General features: G+C 55.7%; 4 protein-coding genes across 4 annotated transcripts; 2 read left to right on the forward strand and 2 right to left on the reverse strand.

Moving 5' to 3' along the window:
• Positions 1 to 3,054: 3,054 nt before the first annotated feature.
• B0H64DRAFT_184615 (uncharacterized protein) lies at positions 3,055 to 3,925 on the reverse strand. Its single transcript, XM_062798983.1, has 2 exons — positions 3,340 to 3,925; positions 3,055 to 3,265 (listed from the first exon to the last, which is right to left on the reverse strand). Exons 1-2 carry the CDS (start codon positions 3,850 to 3,852, stop codon positions 3,146 to 3,148), a joined length of 633 nt encoding a protein of 210 aa, XP_062657849.1. The 5' UTR covers positions 3,853 to 3,925; the 3' UTR covers positions 3,055 to 3,145.
• Positions 3,926 to 4,870: 945 nt separating this feature from the next.
• On the forward strand, positions 4,871 to 6,858 carry B0H64DRAFT_361741 (kinase-like domain-containing protein; the record flags this gene model as incomplete). The annotated part of the gene is made up of 2 exons (XM_062801745.1): positions 4,871 to 6,369; positions 6,715 to 6,858. The coding sequence occupies 2 exons, from the start codon at positions 4,871 to 4,873 to the stop codon at positions 6,800 to 6,802; spliced, it is 1,587 nt and encodes a 528-aa protein (XP_062657850.1). The 3' UTR covers positions 6,803 to 6,858.
• Positions 6,859 to 7,987: 1,129 nt separating this feature from the next.
• Positions 7,988 to 10,043, forward strand: B0H64DRAFT_375135 (uncharacterized protein; the record flags this gene model as incomplete). Its single annotated transcript, XM_062802395.1, has 9 exons — positions 7,988 to 7,995; positions 8,124 to 8,251; positions 8,296 to 8,330; positions 8,510 to 8,717; positions 8,834 to 9,233; positions 9,564 to 9,633; positions 9,698 to 9,829; positions 9,907 to 9,956; positions 10,013 to 10,043. The coding sequence occupies 9 exons, from the start codon at positions 7,988 to 7,990 to the stop codon at positions 10,041 to 10,043; spliced, it is 1,062 nt and encodes a 353-aa protein (XP_062657851.1).
• A 2,016-nt stretch (positions 10,044 to 12,059) lies between these two features.
• Positions 12,060 to 13,795, reverse strand: B0H64DRAFT_184641 (acyltransferase family-domain-containing protein). The gene has a single exon (XM_062798984.1). The coding sequence runs from the start codon at positions 13,536 to 13,538 to the stop codon at positions 12,108 to 12,110; it is 1,431 nt and encodes a 476-aa protein (XP_062657852.1). The 5' UTR covers positions 13,539 to 13,795; the 3' UTR covers positions 12,060 to 12,107.
• Positions 13,796 to 14,561: the final 766 nt, after the last annotated feature.

Genomic DNA, 14,561 nt, shown 5'->3' on the forward strand with positions numbered 1-14,561 from the left:
CCTAGTTGAAATGAGATTTAATAATCTGTGAGACTCGCCTGTCACAATCCCGAATCAATCCTCGTCCAGGCGGACTTTGAGGCGACGATAGTATTACGAAACTCTCCTTGGGCCTGGTTAAAGTGAACACTGAAAACACCATTGCAAAGCTCAAACCACCTTCCGCAGCACGTATTCGTCGAGTCCAACCTTGCTCTGCCCACCATTCGTCATGCGAGCACACCTCCCGGCCGTACTGCTGCCACAATGCCATAACTACCTAGGTACAGGCACTGCGAACACCGGCTCGCTCCATACCACGTGCCCGCCGTCTACCTTGACCGGCCGCCCCAACACGTTCCCCCCAAACCGCCCCCCGTCTCACCGTGCTCAGTCCCGACCGCGTCACTCAAGAAGAGACCGTCTGGTGCAAAAAAAGGGATGGTGCGGTGGGACGCCCGGGTGTTTGGTGAGGAAAGGGGCGTTGGGGGCGGGGGGTTCACGGGAGAGGATGACGTAGCCCGGACACCATTGCTAAAAAGCTGGGTGAGAACCGCACAGTAGTATTGGGCTCACTGGAAGATGTCGTTGGCGGGAAGAAGCTGTTGGTCACCCACCGGGGCTGGTGAAGCCCCTAGGAAGACCCCGTCGTAGACCTCATTAGAACTGGACACGTCAGTCGGGAAAACTTGGGCAGGCCGGGACTCTGGGCTGCCTTTCCTGGCAATGTGGAGCGTGGCGCAAGGGTAACGTTAGCAATGGTAAGGTTGATAGTGTGAATACACGTTGCCTGGGGGCGTTGTACTAGGTAGGTACCTAGCTGGGCAGCTTCCGTAATTTTCACATGTGCTATAGGAGGGATAGGCGTAATCATTAATACCCAGGTAGGTGGTTTCCCTCATGCTCCCGTCTCATTTCGTGCTCTTCACCGGTGGCTAGTTGTATGCCTTGAGACAAAGCCGTCATTCCAGTTGTATGCTCATATCACGAATAGATCTATCCTGTTCCTCAAACCATTGATGACAAGAAAATATTTATTGCTATTCCCTTCACTGTCGTAGCTCGAGGAGCTTACCCTCGGCTCGCGCGGCTGCTATCAAGGCGGGGGTGTATAGCAGACTACTACCCCAAGTACCTTGGCCAACGTGCCGTAGAGCACTAGCATGTAGTTTCCGCCAATCTAACCGTTCCTCTGGTTCGCCCGCCTTGGCTTTTACTCCGTTACCTGCGGGACCTTTCGGTTGGACAAAGGCGGATGTCCCCTTTCTTCATCCCCAATTAGATGGTAGAAGCTGGCCTCATACTCGGGCCGCCTGGACGGATTCGCCATTCGTCATACTTTATGAATCGATTCGTTAGCAGTACACCCTCTTGAAGAAGCCAGGATCTCGGGGAAGAGGAGGGTAGCGCAGTTCCCTACCTGAGGAAGAGGCCGTGGAACACGGATGTGGTAGATGTCTTGCTTCACCTATTGAATGAGACAGTTGTTAGGACTGACGGCAACACGGGAGGAATTTGGGGTGGGGTTCTCATACCCGGACATCGAATCCCCCCTCTGGGAAATAGGCACGGAGCAAATTCATCAGTCGTCGTACTCCGATACACCAAATCGGGACTTTATATAGGGTCGTGGTGCATTCCTCCTCGCTTGGATTCGTGCCTTTCTCCTCGTTTGGATTCGTGCCTTTCTCCTCGTTTGGAGTCGTGCATTTCTCCTCGCCTGGATTCGTGCATTTCTCCTCGCTTGTAGTCGTGCCTTTCTCCTCGCTTGTAGTCGTGCCTTTCTCCTCGCTTGTAGTCGTGTGTACACCCCCATTCGGCTTGTCGGAGGGTTGGAGGGGTTCCGAGTCCATTGGGAGGTGTGAGGCTGAGGGTTCCATATTGGATTCAAGGCGCGGTGTAGTTGAGTACCCGGGTATCTGAGTTGACTGTGGTACAACGATGGTCTTTTGCTTTGTTGTCGGGGGAGTAAAACACAGTTGAGTTTGGGACTTTGCGTCGAACTTGGTTTGCAATATATAGACGCCGCCGCGGCCCGAGTGAATCATCCTGGTCGCCACAACGGTGACCCGTACACCTGCCGTACCACAGGTACTATGAGTATATTCGGCGAGGGTATGACAAAAGCGGGTGAACCTCCAATCGGAGCCATTCCTCGGTGAAAGCTAAGGCTGGTAGCCTGAAAGGGCACACTCCACGCCCCAGTAACAGGTAAGTATTTAGGTAAACGATAAAGTATCATGTACAGGTGTGTCATTTGCGAATGCCAGGAGGATGGAGCATGGCGAGTATGAATAGGTAGTCAGTCTCGGGGCAGGAGGCAGGCACACCGGGCAGTCAGACAGATGGAATCATCAAACTCAAAATCCAAGGTAGGTACATGTAGGTTGCTACCCCTCGGACTTGGGATGCCAAACCGCTCCCGTGTCAGGCCTCACTAAGGTAACCTCACAATTCACTGGCTTGCGGATATGCGGCCACCCTCCCTGCATAGGTGCTGTGGTGCTGTCACCCTGTGACTGGATCGACATTTGGCTAGCACTTTGCAGCGGCACGTAACCGACGGCCGTCGTATGTCGGATATTCCCCAGGGGGGGCATACCCTGTCGATGTATTCTTTTTGAGGGCCAGGCTGTAATGCTGTTTACCATTGACTAACGCTAACACAAAGCGACTAGAGCTAAATGAACGGACATCATGATGTGCACCTTTGTAGTTACCTACGGTAAGCAGGTGTTAATACGCTAGGTTGGACCACTCATCTAGCAACCCTTTTTCAACATTTGACTACTAGTAGGTGTCTCGACATACGCAAACAATCCGTATTCTCAACGGCGCCGGTCTCACCGTTGGATACCTTAGTAGGCGGTCTCGAAAGGGTCTGCAATGTCGGGGACGACAATAGTAAATGTAATCTGTCCGCCAAAAATGGAGACGCGGATGATGCGTTTTAGGTAACTGCCAACCAAGGCCGGACCTCACCATCTTCGCTGGTAGAGCTGTCTGGCTGAGCGTTTGTCGAGTTGTTCATCCTAGGTACCTAAAAGATGGTAGCCCCCCCCCACCCCCTTCTCCCATTTTCACACCATTAGAGATACCGTGCCATACACTTGGCTAACGTTGCTTGACAGCGCACCAGAAACCCAACCGCAACAACGGGCCAGACTCAAAGGTCATCCAGAAATGGGTTCGACATAATGTCCACCCCATGCAGCTCGGACTTGTGGAGATGCAGCGCAGGCAAGGTCTCGAACCCGTCTGCGCACTGCTGGCAACGGAGGTCCGACTAGGAAGGAGAAATTAACCGCCAGCCAATAGAGGATAAAGAACTAGAAAAGGAAGGAAAGCACTCTAACTTACCTCCCTTACAAACGGCCGCTCTAGCGGAAGTTCGCGACTGTCGGTAATCACCACAAAAAACTTGCTCTCCGCCCGCGGATCTTGCATACCAGCAGCCTGGAGCAAGACCTGCTCGTCCTCGGCGGCAAACCCCAGCATCTCCCGCCGCAGCGCGGCAAAGCCGGGAGGGGCCTGCTCTGGGAGTTCCACGGCGAGGTCGACGTGCCGCTGCCCAAAGACCATGACGAAGGTGTAGGCGACGTAGCCGTAGGCGGAGGGGTCCTGGCCGCGGCGGTGCGGGACGAAGAGGCGCACTGAGTCTAGGGACGTCGGATCCGGGTTAGAGGCGGCGAGCCGGGCACGGAAAAAGGCGGATTGGGGGTCGACTTGCTGGGTGGCGGCGGACATGCCGCCCAGGCCCCGGAAGAGGTGGGGAGGGAGATGCTCCGTTTCCTGGATGCCGTGGGCGGCGAGGAAGCGGTCGAGGACGACGATGGGCACTTTGAAGCCGCGCAGGAGGGTGGTAAGGCCCATTTCGGGGAGGCGGGCTGGGCTGAACTTTCGGTGTTTGGAGGTAGGCAAGGTACCTACCTAGGTAGCGTTGATGGAGTTGGTGATGGCTAAAAAGATGGGTTGGGCTCTCAACATCCCTCCCTGGGGTGCCAAGGGTTTGGGGGCCGGGACTGGAAGCGGGAAATCAACGAGGCAAAGCCAGTGCGTTGTACGGCCATTTAGTTGCATTCACCACCCCCATCCACAGCCTCCGAGTCGCGTTGCGTCGAAGTGGCGCTGTGTAGACAGGTACATAGAGTCCAAACGCCTAGACGCGTTGGCACGCGAAGATGGGAGGAGAGAATGGAAAGTACTAGGTAGGGACCTATTTGAATCTACGTCGACAGAGCTACAAAATGCGCGCGTACCGCGCATATACTTGGACTAAAGAGGTACCTAGATTAGGTACCGCCTACCTAGTCAGAGACGGGATCATCAAACTCAAAATCCAAGGTACCTCAGGTAAGGTAGGTAGATTTCCACCCCTGGGAATCAGGATGATGCTAAAGAGCTCCCGTATCAGGCCTCAGTAACCTCACAGTTCTCACTGACTTGCGGCTGTGCGGCCATCCTCTTTGCATAGGTGCTGTGGTGCTGTCACCCTGTGACTGGATTGACATAGTTGGCCCAGCACTTTGTAGCGGCACGCAGCCGACGGCCGTCGCATGCCGAGCCATTCCCACCCCCATCTATTGGTGGCCCTGAACATCAACACTCGGGTAGATACCTACGGGTGGGTAGAGTACCTTGACTTGGGTAAAATAGTGGATTGTTTGACCAGACTCTGACATCACAGATTTAGGTAGGTGGGTAAGTTCTGTTTGTTGATGAGCAAACGCTCGCGGCTCCCCTGGGGAATCCCTGGAGGCCACCGCCTTGGTTCTTTCATCTTCCATCTTCCATCTTCCATCTTCCATCTCTAAAATGTATCTGGGCAGTCTGGCCTTAATTAAGACGAACAAAAGTCACAAGACACACTGTCAACCTGGGCTACTCCCAAATGGCGCCTTCGGACCACGACAGACGTACCGATGGCCCCTTACAAGACATTGAAGACCTGTTAGCTGATGCTCGGTCTGGTGATGAGAATTCCCAGGGCGCCGATGACCCTGGCCAGCAGTTGAATGCCATTCGAGGCCAAGGCGGCACCGCTACGAATCCACTTCAGGATGTCAACAATGCACTTGGGCAGTCGGCCCGGCCCCCGCCTGGGAGCCAAGTTGGGACCGAAGCTTCGCAGATGACGATACGGGACCGAGGCGATGCGCAATACGACGAGGCATGCTCGACCGGGCTTCACAAACCTGATGTTAAAACACCGAGTCTACCGCCCCACTGCCCTCTTTCTGACCGTTTGATGAGTCTCCGCGTCACATCCCGTCCACCTAAAGGCCCCTATTTCTACCCGAAAGGTTCGGTCGAGGCGCTGATGACGGCCAAGGAGATTGAGTCCATCATCCGCCAAGGCAGGCAACGGCTTGAGGGAGCCGGCAAGCGGCTCACAGACGAGGAAATACGGAATTATGCAGGGCGCGCGTGCCATGAACAGCTAGACGGCGGCGCCGATTCAAGTTACCGCGTGACTTTTGCCATCCTGGTCCTGCTCGATCGCGGCTGGGACATAGTCTTCTTCATCGATGGGGGTATATGCGACAAACACCTCCCTCTCAAGGCAGTCCCTGTCAATGGGCGTGGTTCGGGTTTGCTTTCTGAGATAAGGCTGGAGAACGACCCCAACACAAGGCTGAGCTGCCTTGACCACTGGTTGGCAGTCAATCACGATGACTTCGAGCGAAAGCAATGGGATATGCTGGCCCCCTTCTTTTCGCGCGGCGAGCGCAGAAACGCCTGGCTCTACGAGCTACCAGAGAAGGTTGTGCTTCCATGGACCGAGGAAAACAACGCGGCGCGCCAGGGAGGATATGGGCTCGTGTCCAAGGTCAAGATCCACCCTAACCATCACACCTTCAACCTCACCAAAGCAAACGGCGGCTGGTTCGCCGTGAAGCAGTTCAAAGGCAGCGAGTCTAGTAACGGCACATCGGACACCTCCGGGAGTTTTGATAGGAGAGAGTTTGAGAACGAAATCGAGATTCTGAGACGCTTCAGCGGTGACGTCCACCCGCATCTGATCTCACTCCAAGCGGCGTTCCGCCACGGCGACGAGTACTCCGTCATTATGCCCTGGGCCGACTGCGATCTTGCTGAGTTCTGGGAGGAGACAAAACCCGGGTCACCTCTCGACAGGAACAATCTCCTGTGGATGCTTGAACAATGTCGGGGACTCGCAGGCGGCCTTCAGAGCATCCACTTATACAAGAGGACGGAATCCGCCACCGCCACGAACGATCCTTGGCCCGAGAAAATCTTCGGCCGCCATGGGGACATCAAACCCCCTAATATCCTGCTCTTTCGAGACCAGAGTAATCCGGAGGACAAAGGGAAGCTGGTCATTACGGACTTTGGCCTCTCGCGCTTCCACAGCGACGGAAGCAAATCGTGCTCATCGAACACGCACATTCGGGCTACCTTGACCTATCGTCCCCCGGAATGCGCCCTAGACGGTGCTGTCATCTCGAGATCGTTCGACATTTGGTCGTTCGGTTGCGTCCTGCTCGAGTTTGCCGCTTGGTACCTCGGCGGTTGGACTCTGGTCACCAAGTTTGCCAGCCACCGCACGGTTGACGAGACGCACGACTGTGTCGACCAATTTTTCGAGATCGTAACACCGGAAAAAGGGAAACGCCAGGCTCGCATCCACCGCCGTGTCGATCAGGTAATTACCACCAGTCTGACCACTCCATGCCAAATCCAACGAGACGGATACTAACTGCAGACATGCAGTTTGTCAACGATACATTGCACAGCCACTCCTCTTGCTCCGAGCCGATACATCAGCTTCTGGACTTTGTTATGCAGGACATGCTGTTAGCCGAGCCGCGAGGTGGTCATAGCCGAGCTGAGTGTGGCCAAGTACGCGCAAAGCTTACCCACCTGTACAACATGGTCGCCCACGAGTCGTACCAAGTAGTCGCCTCTCCTCGCCCCAGGACCATAGCCCCCATGCCAGAGGCCGCCGAGGTACCCCCGACCAGAAGCAGGAGAGGATCTGATGTCGACGGTCCCAGCGGCAGATAATCGCCGAGATGGACACCAAATTGTTGGGGGTGATCGAATAAGGGAATATCATTTTGTCACTTTATCGTCGGGGATGGGAGGATTCAGAAAACCAGCATTAGACGGGCGCATGGAACGACGTGTAATGTGCGTTGTAATAGATACATCGACCAGCTCCCACGCTCCCACGCTCCCACGCTCCCACGCTCCCACGCTCCCACGCTCCCACGCTCCCACGCTCCCACGCTCCCATGCATCCTGCTGGCTCTGTCATCGACATGGACTACCCCATTTGCCATGAACCTCCATCCCTTCACAAGCAAGACAATCAGCTCTTAGAGCGGCGCCGGTCCGATGATCTCTGATAGTGTCGTTGCTTCCTGTTGATGACCTCGATTTCAGCCTATGCGAACCATGATCAGTCGGAGGCGGTAAACGAGTAACGAGACGAATCGCGGCTCACTTGGGAAAGCTCTCGAGGAAGAGTCGCTATGAACTGCCCCATCTTCACCTACACAGTATCCCATCAGATCAGCAAGGCTTCAACTCTTCTAAAAGATACAAACACACATTAACCGTAACCTCCTCGTCCGGGAATAGTTCCTTGAGTGCATCCCTGAGAGAGCAAAGAACCGCACGTAAGGCTTCATCTCTTCGGGTACGAAAAGTTCGCACAAACAAACACGGCATACCGTGGTGCAACAGCGGTGAATGATATGATGCGCATTGCCGTCTTCCGTTGTCCTAACTGGGCTTCACAGTAGCTGTAGTACGAATGTTCCCAAGAGCCTACGTGGAGGGGTGCGGAAGTCCGTCGTTTGTGCATCTCTCCAAAAGACGACGCACTTCGCTACGGTTGCACATGTGAAGCCTTCGGATGATAGATACCTGGGTGAGAGTTCAAGAGTTTCAGTGCTGGTCAGCATTCGTATATCTACCATTCAGCAATACGTTGTTCTGTTTGGATTTGGACGCAGTACGGAGTGGTGTGATTGTGAAGATGGACTGGTATGTCGAAGCGGGCCGGGTGTTTTCCACCTACCCCTAATCATCCCTTGGCTGCCCTTCCGCCAGTAATCAAGCTCTCAGCATCACTGGCAAGCCTCAAAGCATTGGCGCTGATCCTCCCAACTTAGGCCTCTCGAGGACCCCGCCTTCTTTGATAAAGATCTGGACAACCTCTACTGCTACGAGCAACGAAGGAGCAAAGCAGTCTACCGCTTCGAGGGTGACGTGGTATTGATGATCCTACAGCGCCTTTGTGGTAAATCCTAACCCAATCGCAGGACATAACGGAATGTTGGCTAGATACAGACGAGGATGTGTCAAGATGGCTCAAACAGGTACTAGATGGTGAGGAGCAAGAATCGGAAGAGCACGGCTAAATCGAAGAGCGTTTTGACTAGGTCACTGAGCAGCGGTCTAAGGGAAGACCTGGGATAGCAGTCATGTACGCCCCTGTCCCATCTCCTTCGATACCCGACTCCGGTTCTGGTCGTAGGTCAACCGAGGTGACTGACAGCTAGAACACAGTCTCGCCGCCCGCGCCGAGCAACCCGACATCCAGCACAACCCAGCGATTCTTGAGTACCTCCCTTTCTCGCGGGAGAGCTTTAAACAGATCGTTACATGCCTGCCACTGCACGGGGACACAGCGCGGGTCGTCAACCGCTACAACATGGCTTTCTTCACGAGCATCGACCTGCTCGACAGCCCGGCAAACGCGCTCTGTCTGTACCTCCGCCTCTCCCCTCCCACTCGCACACCCCGTCCATCCTATCCCCTTACTGCCTCGTGCACACCCACCCACCCACCCAGCTAACCCAACCCAACCCAACCAACACAGTCCACATCCTACGCACGACAGCCACCCACCCCGGCGACCTCGCCCTCTCCTCCGTCTCCCACCCAACCACCCAGAAGCAGAAGGGACCCGACACCAGCAACCTCAACAACACCAACCCCAGCAACACCAACCCCAGCAACACCAACCTCAACAACACCAACCTCAACAACACCAAGACCAAGACCAAGACCAAGACCAAGACCAGAATCAAGACCAAGAACAAAAGCAAGACCCCCAAGACCCCAACACCACCACCCCGCAAGAAACCCCCTTCTTCACAGCCGCCCTCCTCCTCGGCTGCACCCCCTCCGACACCTCCACCCTCACCGCCCGCCTCGCATGCGCCTCAGGCTCGCCCGCCGCCCACGCCGCCTACCACCCGCTCCTCCTCGCGGGCCTGGTGACGGAGCTGGAGCGCACGCGGCACGCCAACCTGGTGCGCGACCGCGTCTTTCACTTGTTGAGGAGGGTGCGCGCGCTCGGGACGCTGGGGACGGGTGTGGGGATGGGGATGGGGATGGGGATGGGGATGGGGATGGGGATGGGGGATACGTACTCGGTGGATTTGTGGATCGAGGTGTGGCAGTTGAGGACGGCGCTGTTGGCGTGGGAGGAGGAGGTGGGTAAGATGGAGGGGTTGTTGGTGATGGCGGGGGATGGGGGGATGGGGAGGTTTGGGGGAGAGGTGGGGGACGGGGGCGCGGATTCGCAAACGGCTTGGTGAGATCAGGGCGGAGTATGAGGTTTATGGGAGGGAGTGTTCGATGGTGATTGAGGGGATGGCGCTGTCGGCGCAGTTGGTGAGTGGTGGTTTGGGTGTTGGTGAACAGGAGTTGAGGCTAACTGACAGACTTCACTTTACAGTCGTGGAGCCAGATCGGGTACCAGGATGCGCAGGCCAACCTCAAGATCGCGAGTGATGCGCGGGAGGACTCGAAACAGATGCGGTCGATTGCGTTTCTCACCATGGTGTTTCTCCCTGCCACGTTCCTTGCGGTAAGTCACCACAACTGCGGTCAAGTACACACTACCTTACTTTCCATGCGCCTGGAAGCTGACCTCCCCTGGAACAGACCGTTTTCTCCACGACCTTCTTCAACTGGAAACCGGGAGAGGGAGAATGGTTCGTGTCACCATATATAGGGGTTTATATTGGGCTGGTCGCTGTCATCACGGCAGCTGTCCTCTCATGCTGGATCTGGTTTACTAGACGGAATAGTGTCTCATATTCCGGCGAGGATGAGAAGCCGGTATTGGGGAACTGCCCAACGGGAATGGTGTGACACCAAGATGCCGCAGGGCAATTGCTCGGTGGTGGAACACTCCACGTTCCACCTTTCAATGTGAGGATATCTCCGTCTGTACGGATACTCGAGCCGACAGCGAACAAGAGGTACATAGTTTCTTTTTTTTTTTGTCTGTACAGAATACATCCACCTCATTTTTCCTTGCGGAATCTCATCACACCGCCGAGTTACCCGGTTCTCCCGACCGCGGATCGCATCGCTCGACGATTCTGACTGCGATCGTCGCTGCAAGTATCGATGTACTGGAGGTACTGTTTCCGCCTTGACGTGACGTATGCACTGTGTACCCAAGCTAGTCTGCAAAAGGGCATAACAACAGGGGCTGAAATCAAGGTCCTTTTCACATGCTGCCAATACCAACGAATACCACACTGAATCTCTCGGCTCGGCAGGGCAAGAAAAGGGACCCTCAATTAAACGTATGTACAAGTAACAAGGGCTGGAGATGGCGGAGGATTCTTGGGTTGATGAGCTGACGGTTCAACCTGGAAGTTAGAAGTACTTGGTACAGATTATTTGAGTGTTATCCTGCGACAACGAGAAATTAGGACCACGAAACAAAAGGAAGCTTGAATGGCGTCAGCATGTCAGCACGCGCATTTCCGGCGCTGCATTCTGCAGTGGACTGCCGATCCCGAGACATGCTAAAAAAGTCTTCAAGGCGACGTTGTTTTTTTATCCATCACCGCCCAATCCAGAAATAGTTCGGTATCTTTTGCTTTCCCTCTGTGCCTCGTCCCACAGATTTGAGTTTTATTTTTTTCGAACGCCCGCGCAACGCAAAACAAGAATAAACAAGAAAGCGACTTCCCCAGACTCCAGACGGTCCATGGAAAGTTGCCCAAGCGTCCCGGGGCAGCCTGCCGATTCCGTCCTAGCGCCGGGGGTTGAAAAGGCAAAAAAGACGATCGAACGCGAACCGCAAGGACTCGGCGCAGCGGTCCCCGCGTCAGGCCTCAGCGCCAGCCTCGGCTCTCCACCAAAACCACCCCACCGTGAATTCCCCATCCCTCCACAAACAACTGCTCACAGCCAGCCGGCACGGGATCAGACAGGTCTGGGGCACCTGGGGAAGAACGGACCGGATGCGGGCGGGAAGCTTGGAATGTGACGCTTTCGAGGGGTTTCGGTTTCGGGACCTGTTTTGGATTGAACCAAGCAAGGTCACAGGAAACAGGGCTGGAATCCGGGGAAGGTGTGGCATGTGCGCCGTGCCAAGGTGTGCGACTTCCATGCTTGCGGCAATACCGACATGTCGAGTCTAGGTAACCAAGATTTGGATGCGTTGCTGCGCGATGCGTGCGTCGGGTGCGTCGCATGTGCAAGGCAGTGCTGTGGCTCCGAGTGTTTTTGTGGCTGCACTGCTGCTGCGCAGTGGCGAATTCGGCGAACAACATCAGCCCAGGGGGATTTTGGGGCGAATTCAGGTGGGTGCTGAAACAGCTTCGTGAAGCGATACGTGAGGGGCAATTTGTCTGCAGTATGTACATCGTACACGGCGTTTCAATAGCGCTAAACCGTCTCACCGTTAAGCCACTTTCAACGGTTTAGAAGGACCATGATGTTTGACAATTTGAACCTCGGTGAAACCAACCAACTGCTGGCCCCGCCAAGCAAAAGTCAACACGTTCATCAGTTGATGCAAACTAGACTCATGGATGCTTTTGACCTCATCTATGCCGTAGTATTAGTCTGATCGTGCCCGAGACCCATCCCATGGATCACCCTCGGCCCAGATCCTGATCTTACATCCAGGCCCCCTCTTGTATTTAAGGTATATTACCCGCAAAAACTAGATGCCTCCTGCGCATCTCAAGAACGGAAACACGAGGGGGCATACACACCCCGGCACAAAATGAAAAGACATCAAATCGTTACATCCCCCCACTCTCTTTACCCCCCCTCCGTTTACCCCCTCTCTTAACCCCCCCCTCCCATTAACCCCCTCTCTTAACTTCCCACCAAGTTCAATCCACCCGCGTCAACGGCGCGAGAACAACGGGCTTCTGCTCCTGCTCCCCATCCTGCTGGACTTTCTTGTACAGCCAGGCGGCAAACCGGACGGCGGGCTCGTCGACCATGCGGGTGACAAAGTCGGCGCTCCACAGCGTCAGGGGCAGGAGGAAGAGGAGGTTGGGCAGCAAGAAGGAGAGCTCGAGCCCCATCGGGCCGATGCGGGGCAGCGGGAAGAGGTTGGCCCAGTGGGCCATGGGGTTGTCGGGCCTGCCGTAGGGGGTGCGGTCCCAGCCGACGGCGTAGTAGACGCGGTCGCCGATGGTGCCGAGGATCGGCCCGTGGACGAGGTAGAGGGCGAAGGAGATGCGGCCGAGGAACTGGCAGAAGCGCGACTCGAAGAAGCGCCGCAGCCACGGCATCCGCGGGATGCACGCCACGATCATGTTGCCCGCCAGGAAGAGGTAGAACCACTTGTAATCGAAGACGGCCTGCGGCTTGAGGAAGGACAGGTAGTACCACCCCTTGCTCGCCCGTAGGTCCGCGATCTCTGCCGTGTGCGACGGCACGCCGCCGAGGAGCATGCCGATGAGGAAGAGGTGGTAGTAGATGAAGGTTTTGTACGGCTCCAGCCGGCGGAGCCACCGAGGGAAGTAGCCGTCCTTCTTCGCGAGCAGGTCCAGGTCGCACTGCAGCATGCCGGCCATGAACAGCGCGCAGTAGTAGCCGTCGACGATGTAGAGGAAGTAAACCACGAGGCCGAATAGGCAGAGGAGGCGAGCCTTGTGCGTCGCCCGCGCCAGCGCCATGCAAGCCATATAGGTCACCACGGACCCACGCATCTCTAACGCGATGGACCAGAGGTGAGAGTTGGCGTTCATCCACGGCCAACCCTCTTTGAAGAGGAAGCTGAAGTTCTTGAACTCGACATACCAGTTCCAGAGTTCCTCGCCGACCGTGCCCTTGGCCTCCGTTTGCGCGGTCCAGATGCCGAACACGTGCCAGGACATGACGTAGACGAACGTGGTCACGATAACGGGGATGTAGAGCCGAAACCATCGGCGGAAGAAGGCGGAGGCGAGGCTGTCAAAGAGCTTGAGGTGCTCACCGGCGTGGATGAGGGATAGCGGTTTCATCGACAAGACGTAGCCCGAGATAACGAAAAAGATGCCCACCGCCATGTGGCCGCCCGTGAAGAAATTCCGAACGATGGGAAAACACGCAAAGAAGAACTTGTCCCCCTCCCCAAACGCCCGCTCGAATAGATAAGAGCCTTGTATCCCGTGTGACCATAGTTCATGGTGGTGGATGTACACCATGAATGCCGCGAACCCTCTGAGACCGTCGAGGTAGGCCGTTGGCCGTAGTTGTTGGGGACCATCCGAGGTATTGGTGCCCCTGGGCCAGAAAAGTTGCCGCAGCCCACGAAATGTGATGGATTTCATGGTGAATGCGGGAACTCGGTCGATGGCCTCATGCCATACAAAACTATCCGAATCCTCAGGTTTGCCGGCGGTCTGTCGAATGCCTTCACGCTCCTCGATGCTTCGCGGTTTGGCCTTCAAACGTCGGGCGGAAGTCTGCGCGGGCCGTGGCAACGCCGGTGGTGGGGTGCCGGGTCCCGTTTTCTTGTTGAGAAAAGGGCAACGATTGGCGCCAGCCTTGCAAAACAAAATTGGGAGAGCGAATGAAGTTGCAACAGCGCCGGTGGAATGACCCTCTCGAGCCTCCCAAACACCTTGAAACAGGCCGAACCGCGCGTTCCGGAGATTTATGTACAAGGTATGTCCAGATGCAAGTGCAGAGGATGAACAAGGGAGTTACTGCGGCTGTGTCTCCGAACAGGAGCCCGCCATGAGTCGCGAGAGACACGAACGCGTGGCTTGCCTCCCGTCCAAGCCTTGGGTCTTGGCTACAATCTCATTCCGCGAATGATTCCGCTTCCAACAGAATGGGAAAATGACGGAATGTCTCGTGGTTCCATGTCTCGAGCTTGGGCGCTGGATACTGTCGTTTTCGAAACAGGAGAAGGAGATGGAGGCTTGTCCAGGGAGAGTAACGTTATTTTACATGCAATGTCGTGTCCGGAGGTATCCGTACCTTCATGTTCACAGTGCGGCGACACACTCCATACGAAGTACCGACGATCATTTCAGTCAGCGGGCCTGATTCTTGACAATCCGATCGCGATGTTGAGCGAAGCGCTGTGGGGCAAGCCCCTTTTTTCGCTTGGAATCCCGATTCCGACCCTCTCACTCGTTCATTTGCCTCTTTCCCCAACAAGGAACCGGTCTGTACGATTGGCCGGGAACGGCAGCTGCGAAATTTCCACCTGGTTGAGCTGGTCTCGCATCAGCATTGCCACATGAAGGCACGTACCGCGAGCGTCCATGGCCAGCAGGCCCTTGCTGAGGAAGTTTTTTTCCCGCGGGGTTGATTGGGTGGGCGGCTGGGATCCTCGCCGCACT

This window comes from Chaetomium fimeti (assembly GCF_033439085.1).
Source record: "Chaetomium fimeti strain CBS 168.71 chromosome Unknown B0H64scaffold_5, whole genome shotgun sequence".
In the NCBI taxonomy this organism is placed as follows: domain Eukaryota; kingdom Fungi; phylum Ascomycota; class Sordariomycetes; order Sordariales; family Chaetomiaceae; genus Chaetomium; species Chaetomium fimeti.